The 18,405-nt window shown below is 39.6% G+C and overlaps 1 protein-coding gene across 2 annotated transcripts in view; it reads right to left on the bottom strand.

The window, feature by feature from the left end:
* Positions 1 to 1,794: 1,794 nt before the first annotated feature.
* Positions 1,795 to 18,405, bottom strand: part of gpc6a (glypican 6a) — a 290,648-nt gene continuing 274,037 nt past the window's right edge. For both annotated transcript variants that reach the window (XM_054731829.2, XM_054731830.2), the window contains 3 exons: positions 14,467 to 14,597; positions 10,135 to 10,310; positions 1,795 to 6,200 (listed from right to left, as the gene is read on the bottom strand). In XM_054731829.2, the coding sequence (XP_054587804.2) occupies positions 5,977 to 6,200; positions 10,135 to 10,310; positions 14,467 to 14,597 (531 nt within the window). In that variant the 3' untranslated portion in view covers positions 1,795 to 5,976. The remainder of the gene's footprint in view (positions 6,201 to 10,134; positions 10,311 to 14,466; positions 14,598 to 18,405) is intronic.

Genomic DNA, 18,405 nt, shown 5'->3' with positions numbered 1-18,405 from the left:
CTTCGACCTTTGTGGGTCCGGAGATGCTTACTGTGTTTTTGTCTATGCTGTGAGAAAACATAGTTGTTAGGCCCCAGTGAGGAGGAGGAGGAGGAGGCGCTATCTCCAAACGCCCGTATCCGAGGCCACGCTGCTGACGTCCTCCGGCCTTATTATCACAGATTGTTGTGCCACATGTCAGAATATCTGGCTCTCGTGGTTTTTGTAATACTTTGAAGTGACTTTGTGATGTCATTTTATCATATAACAACAACCTACTGCATCTCTAATTAGCGTTTTGTAACTTATCGTTCTGCAACTTCATCTAAAAACATCAGAGAACATAAAACAGGCTTTATCTGAACTCAGCTTTGGGCACAAAGTGCTGACAAAACCACAGTTTGATTTTGTTAAAAGTAACATTCTGTTAATATAGTGACTAAAATTATTAAAAAGCGGAAATATACCATCATTTTTTATAAAACGTTTTATAGGAATAAGACCTTTCCCTTGACAAAATCAAAAACCAGTGCTGTTCATCATGATGAGAAAGATTTTTAAATTTCTATTTGTTTTCAACAGTTTTAAAGGCTGTTAAAGAACATTTCAGCTTGCTCTCAGCTTCATCTGGCATTCAACCACAAAAAATAAAAGGTGAAACAAAAACGTCTGCTTTTAACATCTACAGTGAAAACACACTTGGATTAAGGGATGCGTCGACACAGAAAAAGCTCAGCTGTTTGCTAAGTGACCCTTGACCTCCGACCTTGAAAGTTTCAAAGTTGCAAACAGAAGAAAATCACTGATTCAAAGTTGCAGAACATAAGCTTCTCCAGGGCTTCTGACATTTTCCACACGCTGCAAAATACTGAAGAATATCTATTAATGTCTGTTTTATATCATCCGTGTAACTCATTAGTTCCATGGTTGTTTCTAAATTAATACCTATTTTCATGCAGCCTTGTTTTAATTATAAAACTAGGACTAAAATTATTCCAGTAAATTAATCTGGTAACTGAATTATTTTTCAAAGCCTGTTTTTAGTGTGAGCTAGCTGGATCAATGTTGAATGAGCACACATGTCCCATGTAACTTGTCGATTTACTAAACATACTCTCAACAACTTCTAAAGCCTTAATTAGAGTTTTTCTTCAAACTAAACAGGATTTATTTTACATAATTTTTTGATTTTACTGTAGTTTTAAATCATGAACTCATCTTTTAGGGATATCAGTGTCAAGCTGCATACTATAGATGTGTTTAACATCCACAGTTGATTCAAATAATCTTTTATTGGTTTGTGGAAATAAATCCTGAGTCCACAAACTTGTGGCTGAAGTGATACGTTTTACTGTGCAGCACTCTGCAGGATATTTCATGATTTATTTTTGTCACTTTCATTTTATTCGTCAGTTTACTTCAATTGTACAATTTCTGTCTTGCAACAATTAATCTCCTATGAAACTTTTCACCGATTTGCAATATGTTGTCGTCCTCACAGCAGGCTCTACTTCAGACACCTATATATATATACACACACACATATATATAAAAAATATATATATTTATATATGTGTGTATATATATATATATATATATATATATATATATATATATATATATATATATATATATATATATATATATATATATATATATATATATATATATATATATATATATATGCCGTTAAACTAACAAAATAACGAGGTGATATGTTTGACTTCCAGAGTTTTAATGTGTAACCTTGGCATCATTTTGAAAAGATTTCTTATTACTTTCTTTAACAATGTTTCTACATTTTTTATTTTTTTCCTTCTGAGAAATAAAAGCACAATCGTGAGGATCTTTTACTAAAGCAATGCTCTAACATATAGATCCATGACAGACTTTTACCCAGTTCATCTAATGTAATTTACTATATATGCTGTTAGCCACAGAACAGGTGAATTAAACTAATTTATGACATAATTTTAATGTTTCTCCTTTTGGCCTCTTTTTAGCCTTAAAGATGCTCCAACAGATGTTACATCATCTGTAAGTTTCAAATTCTAAGATCTCAATTTTTCCAGACAAAGTGACACATTTTTTAGCCAAAACTGCCCTCAATCATACCAACTTCCAAACATATTTTTATTTGGAAGAGAATAAAATACATTTTATTTAAAACTAATAAAACTTGAACTTTACTTTGATTTTTTTGGTAGACTCTGTTAATCTTCTTAAAGAATGTCAGAAGTGATGCATCATTTGCTCATCTGTGACTTTTTATACTTGTAAAACAAACTTTTGAATGAATGTCTGCTTTAAAAGTCTGATTTGAATAAAGCTGAGATAAGCTTTTGAAAAATGCATGCCCACGCTTGGAAAGGATTTCATCTTAAAAGCAGCGTCTGTCCCTTTAAAAGTGTCCTTTTTTTGGTATTATTGCTGCCATTACAGAAGCGTAAATCATCTTTTCAAATGCACAGACACCATGCCCTATACCAGCGAGGAGTCTGATGTTTTGGAATACAGATGTGTCTTACTGCAGTATGGGTTTCCACTGCTCGGTGGTCAGACATGAGGAGTCGATAAGTCAAAGCCAGCTCTGGACAAGGTAGCCATAAAAGGCACATTTCTGTTTTCATAAGCATCTATGTAAGTGATGATGCTGTATGCTTGTTCTTGTGGGAATTTTGAAGATGATGTGTGTCTATTTTAGGGTTGAACCACTGCCCTCTTTAGCACTGAAATTCCTGCAGATTTACTTTGATGTAACGCTGCAAGTTTAAATGAAAATTTGCAAACTCTCTTTGAGCTTCACTGGAGAAACACTATTTCTAAATGTTCCAATGACTTTCACACACATTTATGGACAAACTGCAAAACGTCAATGGAAAAATTTAGATTTTAACCCCTTCTTTCCACTAGACATGAAAGCGGTCGCTTAACGTAATAGCGGTACTTTGCCCACAAGCTCATTCCCAACGGGAGCAATTCTGATGTGAAACGTTCAAACCCGCTTTTCTAAACACTCGTCGAACGTGACGGAGAGCACAAGCTCGTGATTGTTTTACCATAAATTTGTCAGCAGCACCGCCTTTGCCTTCTCAAAAAAATAAAACAGAGTGGAACATATCTAGTGGCAGCCACGACACAGCCTGAAGAATACCTCGCGGAAAAATTCTGAAAACTTGAAGGCTTTATTCACCCATGACTGGAGGAGTAAAAAGATACACAGCAAGCATTTTATTTGTGGACGGAAATGACGCGAAACGTAGGTTTCGAGGTGGTGAGCGCATAAAGAGTTAGAGGAGAATGGGGGACAAATTTGTCCGTGTTAAAAAGTGTCTGAAATACAAAAAAACACAATAGTAAATGCATTAGCTTGGAGTAGACACATGACAGGCTATCTCAGAAAAGCGATACGCCCTCTGTTGTCTTGGTGAGGAATTGCTTTGCAACACTCCCCAGGTTACGGAGTAGAGGAGGAGCATAAACTAGGCTTAATTGCCACATCATATGCTTTGCGGCCGTTTTGTGACGCTTTCACAAGCAGTGGAAAGAAATGCTAATCTTTCTACCCAAACCTAAACTGCCCATATCCCAGCTTTAATATGATGCGCTGATGGACTGAAGGACAGAAATTGAAGTTTGCAAAAACTGGTTAAGGAGCAAAAACATTAAACCTTTTGTTAATTATTATGGGATTAAAAATTAACTGTAATATTCATAGTCTTTATTTTAGCTTTGTGTTGTAATATCTGTATGGTCTTGTTAGTTTTGTGTCAACTGAAAAAGCTCCCAACCTGAAGGATGGAACAAGAAGTTCTATGTTGCTGCATTGATTTATTACTGGACAGCGTGACATGAAAGGGGACCTTGCGTTAATCACTCCTGAGTTTTTCCTCGGGCCTTAGCCTGTTGCATTCTCCAATTAAGGTTCACACATCAGTGATTTAATCCTTCCACGCTGGTTTTGGTGGGAGGCTGCTGTTCAGTCATCTTCTCCTAAATAGATTTCTGCAAGGAGTGAGGCGACACAGGTCAACCGTCGTGTGTTGGGTGCTTCCTGTGGCGCTCGGGGCCTCTGTTGTGAGTCACACGAGCACACCGAGGACAGATTTCCCTTCTGGTGCTCTGTGTGAAGCTGGCCGTGATGCTGCTCTCATTCTCACCTCGCGCTGCCTGTGGGTGACAGTCAGAGGGGAGCCTCTTTTTGTCCAATCCTCACCTTCATACGCTACAGGAGAAACATGGTCTCTAAAAAAAAAAAAATCAGAGCAGCTGCTAATTTGTCACAGCGATGCATTTAGAGAGGTCTTCGTTATGACAAAGGACATTTGTGTGCTTATGAGCACCTGGATCCTGCAAACACACGAGAGAAGCATTCTTCATCTCTGGCGTGAGACTCTTAAAAATTTGTAGTGTAATTTCAGTCTGCAACATTTTTAAAAACTAACCTTTTTTTCCTATGACCGGGGGTCTCGGGCATTGTGTTATTTGTTGAGTGCATGCTATTTGCTTTTCTCTCTAAGTCTCTGCAGCCCGGTAAAGGTCGAAGCCTGCAGGAGACACGCTGAAGGTTATGAGAAGTAACCCTACCACTAAGAGAACTTTAGTCCTCTAACCTTGACACACCATTCTACTTTTTAGAGGTGACAAAGCACATGTCACATATAATCACATGGCCTCTAGCTGCTTTCTTTCCTCTCATTAGTCAAACAAAAAACATGCAAATTTTAGGGTGTCGCTTCACAATTTGTAACCCGCAAAGGCCGTCTGGGGGCTGCTGAGGCTTACAGAAGACTAAAGTACAATTTGTAGGCTTATATAAACGAAATGAAAGCAAATGAATAATAATCATAGATTATTAAAGCGTGGTATCCAGGGAAATACATAAAATTAATTTTCACTTGCCAAGTATCTAGCATCATTATTCTCTCAGTCCTCTGAGGATAAAGAATTGTGTAAGTGCATGTTAATGACCCAAACAAAAGCACGCAACTCAGTATTGTTAGCAGGCTTTGTAGCATAATGGCGCGATATTGTTGCTGACGTATTGTTTGAAAAAAGAAAACACAAAAAAATAAAAATAAAAAACTGTATGAAAAATGTAGCAATGGCCTAAACCAGTAAGGTTATAGTACAGCATTTCCCAGTGAATTACATACTGTAACTGCTTATAAGCACAATACAATTTGTTAAATGATCTGAAAATATAAATCTTTTTCTCTATGTGGTGGATGCTTCTTGCAGCTTTATAAGGACACAAAGCCAAGAAAATAATCTGTGCAAAGTAGTTTTCCTAGTGCAGAACATTAGCACTTGAGTAGAGACAATCAAATGTGCAACAGTAGGGTGGCTGTCAGACCTCCTGCTTCCTGAAGCCACGTTGACACGACCAAGGACGAAACCAAACAAACTGCTAGTGCTGCGCAGTCCTATGCCAACAAATCCAAAACGGTGTAGCCTGCCTACATAGAGTAAAATAAAATGAGAAAGAAATATATAACCAAAAATATATTGTCTGTTTACATCCTATCCATGCATGCACACAGTAAAACCTTCTCTTTTTGTTTGAGGGAAGGACAACTAATATAGTAGAAAAGGTACTGTCTTCTTTTCACTTTGTCATACAAAGGAAAAGAAATAATAGGTTCCCCTTCGAGTGAAAACTCACTGACATGAACTACCTGACGATAGTTCCGTTTCATACAGGAGAAGTGTGTTTTTCAAAGCACACTTTAGAACAATGAGAAAACACCACATTTTTCTTTGTTGTTTCTTTAGAGATGTGAAGACCGGCTCACTGATGACACAGAACATTCGCTAAGGGAGGGGCAAGCAGGATGCAGCACTGCACTCACTTCCACTTCTACCATAACCATCATGCCAGCCATTCTCCACGTTTCCAGGAGGTTCTACACGTCCAGTGAGGGAACAGCAGTATGATTTGCTGTAAAATGTACTGTTACGTAACAGTGTAAAAGTCGGTGATCAGGCCACACTATATTATCTCCGTTGAGTCTGCAATGCCCAAAGTGGGAGAGTGAGGGAGGCCATCACCAGCAGAGTGGAGGGTCCGCGGGAAAGTGACTTGCCTGCAGCGGCGGCTGCAGCTCGTTCGTTGCTCCTGTCGGCTCCGATCACAGGAGCTTCTGTTGCAACAAAAACCAGCTCTGTCGTGCAGCCGTCGGAGCAGCCGCTGCCGCTGCCAGAACTGCTGCCCTCATCACCTGCAGCGACAGAAACACATAAATTAGGATGAACATAAAAGCAGTATGGCAGTTTGATCTATAGTTTGGTCTGAGGCAATGAGGGAAAAAAGAAGCATGATTGATTACTAATTACATTTTTTCAAGCAAATCTTGAACTTTCCCAATAAAACTCAAGCTCTTATACCTGTAAATAATCACCACAAAGTCACGATACAGTCAGCTTTTCTATTGATTCTGATTGAGTGATGCTTGTTCACAGGTATGGTGCCGTTGGTTTGTGCTGTTAATTCAGCATTATTAAATCCTCCGCTATTCTCTTACTGTTTTGTTTTGGACTCAGGCATTTTCTCTCATAAGTGCTGAGATCACCCAGCATTATGCACTTCAGTTAAACATTTACAGTATATGTATAATCTTCCAGCTTAATGCTTGCATATATTAAACAAGCTAGAATCACTGATGTAATCTCTACTTAAAATGTATGGAGTTAAATATATAGCAAATTGTGCACATGCGCAAACATGAGTAAATCAGTATGTATGTGTGTGTCTCTATATATATATATATATATATATATATATATATATATATATATGTATGTATATGTGTGTGTATGTGTTTGTGTGTGTGTGTATATATACAGTGGGGCAAAAAAGTATTTAGTCAGCCACCGATTGTGCAAGTTCTCCCACTTAAAATGATGACAGAGGTCAGTAATTTACATCATAGGTACACTTCAACTGTGAGAGACAGAATGTGAAAAAACATCCATGAATTCACACGGTAGGATTTTTAAAGAATGTATTTGTAAATCAGGGTGGACAATAAGTATTTGGTCAATAACAAAAATTCAACTCAATACTTTGTAACATAACCTTTGTTGGCAATAACAGAGGCCAAACGATTACTATAGGTCTTTACCAGGTTTGCACACACAGTAGCTGGTATTTTGGCCCATTCCTCCATGCAGATCTTCTCGAGAGCAGTGATGTTTTGGGGCTGTCGCCGAGCAACACGGACTTTCAACTCCCTCCACAGATTTTTTATGGGGTTGAGGTCTGGAGACTGGCTAGGCCACTCCAGGACTTTCAAATGCTTCTTATGGAGCCACTCCTTTGTTGCCCGGGCGGTGTGTTTGGGATCATTGTCGTGTTGGAAAACCCAGCCACGTTTCATCTTCAAAGCTCTCACTGATGGAAGGAGGTTTTGGCTCAGAATCTCACGATACATGGCCCCATTCATTCTGTCCTTAACACGGATCAGTCGTCCTGTCCCCTTAGCAGAAAAACAGCCCCAAAGCATGATGTTCCCACCCCCATGCTTCACAGTAGGTATGGTGTTCTTGGGATGCAACTCAGTATTCTTCTTCCTCCAAACACGACGAGTTGAGTTTATACCAAAAAGTTCTACTTTGGTTTCATCTGACCACATGACATTCTCCCAATCCTCTGCTGTATCATCCATGTGCTCTCTGGCAAACTTCAGACGTGCCTGGACATGCACTGGCTTCAGCAGCGGAACACGTCTGGCACTGCAGGATTTGATTCCATGCCGCTGTAGTGTGTTACTGATGGTGACCTTTGTTACTGTGGTCCCAGCTCTCTGCAGGTCATTCACCAGGTCCCCCCGTGTGGTTCTGGGATTCTTGCTCACCGTTCTCATGATCATTTTGACCCCACGGGATGAGATCTTGCGTGGAGCCTTAGATCGAGGGAGATTATCAGTGGTCTTGTATGTCTTCCATTTTCTGATAATTGCTCCCACAGTTGAATTTTTTTCACTCCAAGCTGCTTGCCTATTGTAGATTCACTCTTCCCAGTCTGGTGCAGGTCTACAATTCTTTTACTGGTGTCCTTCGAAAGCTCTTTGGTCTTGGCCATAGTGGAGTTTGGAGTCTGACAGTTTGAGGCTGTGGACGGGTGTCTTTTATACAGATAATGAGTTCAAACAGGTGCCATTAATACAGGTAACGAGTGGAGGACAGAAAAGCTTCTTAAAGATGTTACAGGTCTGTGAGAGCCAGAGATTTTCCTTGTTTGAAGTGATCAAATACTTATTTTCCACCCTGATTTACAAATACATTCTTTAAAAATCCTGCCATGTGAATTCATGGATTTTTTTTCATATTCTGTCTCTCACAGTTGAAGTGTACCTATGATGTAAATTACTGACCTCTGTCATCATTTTAAGTGGGAGAACTTGCACAATCGGTGGCTGACTAAATACTTTTTTGCCCCCACTGTAAATATATGTATATATATATATATATATATATATATATATATATATATATATATATATACTATATTTTACAGCCTTGCATGTATGCATTACCCACAAGTACATTTATTTGTAAAGAAAGAGAAATTTGCTAATATCTGTAATAATCCATACATCCATACATTTTCATCCGCTTATCCAGAGTCGGGTTACGGGGGCAGTAGCCTAAGTCGAGAGGCCCAGACTTCCCTCTCCCCAGCCACTTGAGGGAGAGGGAAGACATAGTCCGTCCAGCATGTCCTGGGTCTCCCTTTAGGTCTCCTCCCAGTTGGACGTGCCTGGAAAACCTCACCAGGGAGGCGTCCAGGAGGCATCCTGACCAGATATCCGAGCCACCTCAACTGGCTCCTCTCGATGTGGAGGAGCAGCGAATCTATTCCGAGCCCCTCCCGAATGACCGAGCCTCTCAACCTATCTCTAAGGGAGAGCCCAGCCACTCCACGGAGAACACTCATTTCGGCCGCTTGTATCCACGATCTCGTTCTTTCGGTCACTACCCAAAACTCATGACCATAGGTGAGGGTAGGAACGTAGATCGACTGGTAAATCGAGAGCTTCGCCTTCTGACTCAGCTCTCTCTCCACCATGACAGACCGGTACTACGACCGCATCACTGCAGATGCAGCACCTATCCGCCTATCGATCTCATGCTCCAGTTTTCCCTCACTCGTGAACAAGACCCCGAGATACTTAAACTCCTCCACTTGGGGCAGGACCTCGTCCCTGACCCGGAGAAGGCATTCTGCCCTTTTCTGAATCATTAACTCTAATAATAATTCTACAATTTAACCAAAATCAAGCATAATATGGTTAGTTGAAAAAGTACAAGTCATAAAGCCTATACTTCTAATTTTCCAATCAAAACCCTGACACAAGAAAACAATTATTTTGTTCTGACTTTAATGAACCTGTTTATTTCTAAATGTAACTCAGAAGGAGTTTATCTGTTTGTTTTTGTTCAGTGAGGACAAATTGCATTTAAAAAATAACCACAAATGTGACAAGAAATCTGGTATTCAGGACAATTTAATTAAGTCCTGCAGTGAAGATCAGTCTAAAAAACATTAAATAAAAGCATAATTGTTTTTATGCACAAATGCTGAAAATTGTGGTTATAGATAATGTGCTGAGAAAGGTGACATGTAGTTAACAAAGCACATAATACGACAAATGAATTATGCTTTTCTCATTCAATTAGCTCCTTTTTTTGCTGCTGGGTGTAAATATAAAAAATAATAGAAAACATAATATTGTAGAGGGGGATTTTATGCAGCCACACCTTTCTGTTTGAGCCTCCGAGCTTTATTTCCATCTTCTCAGCTCAAACAGATCAGCAGAATTCAAAATGATTGTTTCTGTCATGACAGCATTTGAGATGTACATCTTCTTAAACGTAGACTTGGCTGTCGATCACTGCTTGTGTCTCCACACCTTGAGCTATTTATTCTCCTAATAATGTCAGTCTTGCCTCGGTGCTACACTGAAAACCCACTGGTGTTGGTGACAAGCTCCAACATGAATGACAAATGAGATCTACTATCTGTGACTGTGTGGATGCTGTTTGTTTTGAGGTCCAAATCAAAACCAACATGCAGTGAAAGACAGAAATAAGAAAAACTTTTTCCAGCCTCCTTATCTGTACATCAGTACACCTGGAGGTCGGAGAACTTACTGGAGTCCTGGAAGTAGATGTCATTTCCGTTGTAGGCATTCTTTAACTTGTTGGTCATGACTCGTAGAGCCATGATCTGTTGCCGAATCAGTGTGTCAGGTCTGGTGATGTCCACATCCACCTCTGGGTTGCTCATCTGATTTGTTAAACCCTCCTTTACTACTTCAGGGAAATATCTGGAAATAGTGACAAAGCAAAATGATGCACCAACAACTATCAGTAGGTTGCCAACACTTTTAAAATTGGCTTCACAATTGTTAAGGCCATTCACTCGTGGCCCCTTTTTAAAAATAATTAATTAATTAACTTATTTATTTATTTTCCTATGTCCTGTCTGCCTGTGAAGCAAACAGAATTAATGTCTGGATGCTGGTGACAAGCCTTACAGATTTACTCTCAGGTGGAGCATTAAAGCGTCTGCTTTTAATGTCACGCCTGATACTTAAAAGTTTATTATTGTCTTTTGAATGCTTGTAATTCCGACCAGACACAGAGTCAGAGGTGAAAGGGAAAGGAAGAGACAAAAGGTGTGTGTGTGTGTGTGTGTGTGGGGGGGGGGGGGTGGGGGGGGGGGTTCCACAAAAACAATCAATGATGAACAAGAGTCTGCTTCTAGACCTGCAGAAGGAGACAGAAAAAAAGAAAAGGGACACACAACAATACATCAGGAGCAAGCTATCACTGCATCAACCTGATGAGGAAATATAAAATTAACATTGTTTTACTGAACAATCATGATAATAAATCACAGTGCATCAAGTGCCAACCACAGCTGACATGTGTTGAACGTCCCCAAGTCCATACTTATGAGAGCACCATGTGAGCACCTGTGTGTGTACCTGTGCTTGTATATGTAAGGTTTCTCTATAGGAGCGTCCAATGGAGTGTGAGGGGCCACAGATCTGCCCCCCAAAGATGTGTAGGAGATGGAGGGAGCTCCAAGTCTCAGAGATCCAGGAGCTACCCCAGAGCGCAGGGACTCCTGGGAGACTGCGACCAGAAAAGCTCCTGTCCCCCGTAGCTCTTTGTTTTAAGTACATACTTGCAGCTCTTTGTTAGCATAAATAGTTAATGAGCCAATCACATAGCAGAAGATTAACTCCATTGTGACGGTGGCAAAGTGCTCGCCCCGTAATCGGAAGGTTGCAGGTTCGAGCCCAGCTCAGTTAGCCGCTGTCATTGGACAAGACACTTAGCCCCCCTTGCCTGCTGGTGGTGGTCGGAGGGACCGGTGGTGCCTGTGTACGGCAGCCTCGCCTCTGTCAGTGCGCCCCAGGGCAGCTGTGGCTACATTGTAGCTCATCCCCACCAGTGTGTGAATGTGTGTGTGAATGGGTGAATGACTGTGTTGTAAGGTGCCTTGGGGGGGGGGGGGCCTCTAGAAGGCGCTATATCAAATACAGGTCATTTACAGGTACCATTAGACTTCCAGGCATGATGAAGACGACTTACCAAAGTTCAAACAGAGAATCAAAATGGAGATGAAAGGTGATTAAGGTGATTTTGAATGTGATATGAATGCTGGTCAGCATATTTCAGGGACTGCTTGATATACTGGGATTTTAACCCACAACCATCTCTAGAGTACCATCAAAGGATGATCTGTAAAGGGGTAGCTCTCATTAATATTCATGATATGGAAAAATCCTGCCTCTGATTGGCCAACAGCAAATGCCCCTATTCTGCTGCCTCAGTTCGCTCCACAAAAACACGAGCCTGAAGGAGTTCTGCAATGATGTAGGGGTGATAATGCTAACGGTTAGTTTCTACTAGCCGAGAGGCACTCTACTCTCTGGTTGCCGCTTAATCAACAACAGCCTCCTCTTGTCGAGAGCCAACATGAGTGAGTCCATGAACGTGACATTTTTCAATGTGACATAGATCTGTGTGAGGTTTTCTGACCCCAGTGTTTCTCCATCTATTTTCTTTCAGCAGCTAATGCAGGAAAAAGGGACTGAAGACTATTTTCACACTCAGCCAGCACGAGAAACAATCATATCTTTAAAAAAATTAAGTAAAAACTGGTTCTGAAGTCCAAAAGGAAGTCAAACTAATGCAGTAGTCAGCGACTGTTTATAAGTTATCAAGTAACATCAATAAAGTGTTGCCATTTGGTCCCAAATGTCTTAAATTGCAACTAGTAATTTGAGCTTGCAGTGAACCAAACAGTCCAAAGGTTTAGATTTAACATGGCGGGACTGGAAGCTTCCAGAGTCACGACTGGGTGCTGACTCAAAGCCACTGTCTCTCAGACAAACAACACCTGATCCAAGACTAAAAGAAAAGCCTAAATCTGAGGGTGCAGATAACTCATCAGGACTTTTACTTCTGTTTGGAAAGTCAGACATAATGTTGACTCTGGTCTTATCTTTTTCTTTGGCTGAAAACCTGCTTTATTAAGCAGAGGAAGACGACAGAGCAGGAACTCAAAATTCACAGCGGTTAGGGTGTAGTCTAGCTTCATGTCTCGCGTTTTAGTTTAACAACATGAGTGTAAATTACAACATAAAAACTACGGCTGGGCGATATGGCCTAAAATCCGTATCACGATATACTGAGAATTTCACCTGGATAACGACGACTGGACGATAACTACAGGTATGCGCAGAAACAAAAGTTGGGGCTGTCGCATGTATTACGTGACTCACAGTGTTACAGCTCCTTAAAGGGACATGCGTGTTGCCAACCTACACACATCTTTTTGACATGAGAAAAGTTATCTCTATTAGAGTCAGAAATTTCCATAACGATCCATATTTCATTTATTGCCCAGCTCTAATGTAAACTCTAAATTTCATGTTGTATAAGTGTATTAGCTCACAGGCTATACGTGTATTAGCTCACAGGCTATACGGACAGATAAAAGTTTGCAAGTGAGTATTTTTGTCTGGATTCGTGTACTTTTTGTACTTCCCACCCGCTTGCCCCTCATGTTTGTTATGTCCTTCTGTTTAGACTTCATCCCAGAGTCCCTCTTGGTGCAACCACCATATATTTTTCTGTTGTTGTTAGTGTGTTTGCACCAGTTGAGTAACACCAGATTCAAATTACATTTATTTCTTGAACTATTTTTCTTTGGTATGTTTGAATGAAGCTGCTCTCCTGTTCTCCAGGTCCTCCAGCATCTCCCCCACTCCCGTGCCAGCCTGCTTTCTCAATCTACACACACACACACACAGATCAAACCTCTGGACCCTCAGCCTCATTCTGTGCTTTTCTCAAAATACAAAATCTTTAGTTTCCTCACTTTCACACAGTTAGTTTTTGGGTACAGAAGCCAGAGCGATTCTTTCCAAAAAGCACTGATAGGAACACATTTTTTTAAGGGTTTGTATTATTACGCAAGATTAATGCCATAAAACACAAAAATACAGTGCAAAATCTATCCAAGTGGAAAGAATATGCAGGTTTTTCTGGCAACACCTAAAATAAAAGGATTGATTTGAACACATTTCCTCAGCAGAAAATAAATAAATAAATAAAAATATCAAAGGTGATCAGAGAAAATAACTTTCACAAGAATCTGAGAATTAAGAAACAAGCCTTAATCATCGGTGCCAGGATTATGGGTTACAAATTAGGCCAACTAATATTAGAAAGATTTACAAGAACTACTCTTTCTAATCACAGAGGGTTAACGTGACCATATAATTAGGATTAATGATTATGTTTCACAAAAAAGCTCCTAATATGCTTGAAGCTGATTAACTGTAATGCTTCTCTAAAAAAACAAGTCACAACTTTATATGTTGGTTCTGCTGTTCTCTCCTCTTGCTGTTCATTAATACACATGATATAATCATTCATTCCTGTTTCAGTGATGACTTTATTACAAAGAAAGTAGATTATTGTCTGCATTTAACAGAAGAAACAGATGTTTTAGGAAAACATCCCTACCACAGTTTGACTTGTGTTAAATTATCCATTCACCTACCGGATTTAAAGAGGTGCTTAAAAATGGTACTGGCACCAGCATGTATCTTTTATTGGACCATCTGGCGACTTTTTTTTTCTTGGAGAACCTCAAAGCACTGAATGCCAGCCTCTCCAGTTCACTGTCAGAGAGAACGACTTCCTGACCAATCAACTGAGACTCGTGGTTACTTTACAAGCTGGACTGGTGACAAGAAGCGTTTGAAGCTCCACATTCCTCAGAGTATTAGAGGCTTGGAGATTATATACAGCAGAACTTCTCCATATCAGTACCAGCCATTGTGCTTACAGAGAGACCGTTAATCTGTGAACACAGTGTGGTTATTTTAATCCCTGGCAGGCAAAATGTGATAACAGGAAAGCTGTGTGACTTTTTTGCTGCGGTTATCAAGTCCTCACCTGCCCTTCGTGTGGCTGTTCCAGCACTGCTCCTCATCAGACTCTGTGAGTTTGCCTTCGGCACAGATGTCATCTGGCAATTTAGACCAGAACCTCTTGGACTCCTTCAACTTCTCTTTGATGTCAATCACCTGCCATTGGCCAAAACAGTGAAGAGAAGAAGGAGGAAAAACTAAATTAAAGTTCTAATTTTCTCAAATGCAGCAAATTAAATGTGAACAATTAAATAAAAAGGTCATGTAAATAATCATAATAAAAAATAGAGCAGATAAACAATAAACAGGACACAACCATCTGTATTAGTACTGTGGCACATTGGGATTTTAGAGATTTATGTATTGTATCATTGCAAGAGCCCTTCTGTTCTTTTATTCCGTCTGGAGAGAAGTGCTGTTTTCTTTTTTCATTTCACTCTTTTTGTCCACTTCCATCCGTATTCTGTTCATCTCTGATTCATACAAGACAGATTTGAGGTTTCAAATCTGATATTTGGCATAAGTGGCAACCCCCGACTGATTCCATCTGGGCTCGGCGAGAAGTTTGAGCGGGTGATTAGCAAACAAGAGGAAGAAAACAAAAAACATGCAGACGTGTCACACAGAGGCACATTGTGTTTCTTTTTGGTGATGCATTGTCACTGTGACACAGTTGCTGACAATCAGACAAAAAACTCTTACTAAAGGGTGAGATATTTGACGGTGTAGAATATGCGCCAGAATTTTTTTTCTACCACAGACTAGTTAAATAATTTGTAACCTACAAGCTAAAAATACGGTTTCAGTCAAATTTGATTTGCATTTTATCCTCATTAAACTGACTTTGACTTCTACTAAAATATTATTTATAAATGCACAAACAACTATTTAACTTGATTCATGTTTTATGAAAAGAATAAGTGAATGGGAGTTCTTTATTGTCATGCATATGTAGAAAATGTTTCGGGTAGTTCTTGGCTAAAATACAAAATACAAAAACGCTATCTATGCATTTAACAATAAGATAAATATTAACGATCAGATGCACAAAATAAAAGAAACATCAAAAACAATCAATTGCTGTAAGAAAATTGGCATAGCATAGCAGTATAGCGAGAAAACACCAGTGTGAGTTCGTTTTTTTGAGGTAAGGTGAGTAAGTGTGTGTTTGTGTGAGAGTGAGTGCCTCTGCAGGAGCAGGGGTTTAGGGGGCATGAACAAGTGTGTGACCTGTTTTATTATAAGTATTTAATACGGATCATTTTAAATGCATACAAAAATACACAGAAAAATATGTGTTCAGTGTGGATTTCTGTCCCCTCCCCTTAAAAAAATGACAAAAAAAATAACACGAAGTCTTCAGCCAAACACTCTTTAGCACTCTCCAGCTGGGCAACGTAGCTTAAAAACCAAATGTGTTGCAGGAAAGCCAGAACTGAGTCTGGATTATAGCAAATGTGTCAAACCTGTTTCTCTGTTTGATTCACTGTTTGCCACTTTAGTGTTAATGGTTAGGACTGCTCCATTGATTTGGCCTTAATTCAGTTTGGGGGCTTTACATTGGAGATAATAAAATCTCAGTGGTCCAATCACCTCCAGACAAGAAACAAACAGGTTTTAAAACATTCAACGAGAAGTGTGGACAGTAGGGGGTCCTCAAGTTTAGATGAGAGAACCGCATTCATCCTTTAAAATGCTTGTCTTTTAGTGACGTTCATCCACCAGTCCCCTGTGGCCTGCATGGAAAAGCGGCTTAAGAAAATGAATGGATGCTGTTTGTCTCCCTGCTGTTATGCATGCTTCCTCTTTTCAAGGGGCCAGAAAAGACAGCCTGTAGATTCCTCTCATGATGAGCAGGTAAAAACAAAAACAATGTGGCTCTAACATTTTGGGCACCTGTGTTCTAGAGAAGTTGGGATTTGGGCTGGACAGTATAGAAAAAAATATATCGATAACCATTTGTTATACTGTGTTTTGGTATTTTTATTTTTCTCCGCCTCTTCTCGCTGAGACATCTTGCTGGCTCATGCTCTGTTTGGGCGTGAGAATGGGAGGGCCTGGTGAAGTAGTGAGCCTGAGTCTGTGGTTTTGATTGGTTAGGAGTAAGACTAGTATGCTGCTACCTGATAGGTTAAAATGAAAAAAGGAAACTTTTTTACTGAAGTTTTATTGACCCATTTTTTTTCTATCGCACCACATGTCTATCGATATTGAATTATTGAATTATTGTCCAGCCCTAGTTGGGATTGATTCTCAGTTATCAGAAATATTTTTATTTATATGAAATCAAAGCTATAAACGAAAATCAGAATTGGAATTGGAAAGTTGTAGGTTCAAAACCCTGCTCAGTCTGTAGTCACTGTGTCATTGGGCAAGACACTTAACCCACTGTGAATGTTCTTTAGACCTTTAGTTACGTACTTTACATACTAGGAATTTAGGGTTTTCATGAGCTGTATGCCCAAATCATCAATATTAGAAACAATAAAAGCTTGAAATACTTTAGTTGTGTGTAACGAATCTAATTTATATGAAAGTCTAATGTTTATCAGTACATTACAGACAATAATGAACTTCATCACAATATGCAATTTTTTTGAGAAGGACCTGTAATTTACTATATTTACTATTCTAGTTGGCTCCCACGGAAACCAAAACCATGAACTGAACCCATGAACTGCAACATATTCATTGTGTGTGTGTGTGTGTGTGTGTGTTTTGGTGAGAATGCCTTTTGTAGATGGACCATAACCTTCTCTGTGAAATTCTATTCCTTTCAGCAGTGTTGCAATTCTTCCTGTAAATTGTTTTGGACCCTAACCAATTTCAGGTAGTGAATTGTTCAAGGCTCTGAAAAGCATAGGCTGAAACATATCTGTCTTTTACAATTTACTGCCACATATTTTGGAGAAATAACATCTGAGTGAATGCAGTGCCCAACGCCTGCATCTGTAATAGTTGTAGTTGTGCTGAGTTCTCAAAGTAAGCCAACGTATCTGTAGTTTTTCACTTTTAGAGATGGGCCCTCCTGATTAAAATAATCACCGCTGCTCCAGCTGAAGCCTTTGATCCACATAAGAGTTTACTGGGGTTAGATTTTAGGTCCAAATGCCAAAACCGAACAGACAAACAAGCTTTAGTAATAGTTTCTCATGTTTTACCTAAAACCGATTCAGTACTGAGAAGTGACAGACACAAACCAATGAGTTGTATTTGTTTCTTCTCTCTCTCTCAGCTGGTCGAGAGGCCTGATGAACAGATGGAGCGTGCTCATGAGACATGACGATTAATCCGCTGACACACAAACTCAGAAATGATCAAATTGAAAACAAGAGGTGAAAGCCCTGGAACAAGTGAGCGCACTTCCCTTTCAGAGTCGGTCATAAAATCAATGTTGATGTTTGGATGTTTTTATGGAACTTTCATGACACTCTGATATGAAATCATGGAAACCCTGAGTGTCAAATGAGTGTTTAGAAATTCTCAGTGGTGTTTTAAAGTTTGTGTTCTCCTACAAAAAGGTGAAATGAAAAAATAAAAATAAAAAAGTGATAGCAAAACCAGTGTGGGGTTAGAGAAATCTTTTTTGCTACTTTGTGAAATGATAACATTACTGCTAACCATCACGTTATTAATGCCAAGATGTCAAAACTGTTGTAAAACACAACCAGCAGCTGCATGGGTGCGTGGATGACAAGCTTCCTGTCATTACCAAAACATAAATGATGGCAGCTTACCTTCTGTCCAATGCAGTTATTCTCATTATGTACAGCTGACAGAGCCTGTTGTGTTAACCCAAGCACTGAGTGTAAACATGAGGAATCCTCACACACCATGACACATGAATACAGCCAAGACAGGTTACCATGGCTGAAGCTAAGCATGTCTTCCTGTTGTATTTATACGAAAATAATATACCACTAAGTCTGCAGAAGACTCTGAAATAGTCATTTAATTCTATACT

This window comes from Nothobranchius furzeri, chromosome 9 (genome assembly GCF_043380555.1).
Source record: "Nothobranchius furzeri strain GRZ-AD chromosome 9, NfurGRZ-RIMD1, whole genome shotgun sequence".
NCBI classification, from domain to species: domain Eukaryota; kingdom Metazoa; phylum Chordata; class Actinopteri; order Cyprinodontiformes; family Nothobranchiidae; genus Nothobranchius; species Nothobranchius furzeri.
Note: the sequence above shows the minus strand (reverse complement) of the source record. Positions and strands in the feature narration are given on the sequence as shown.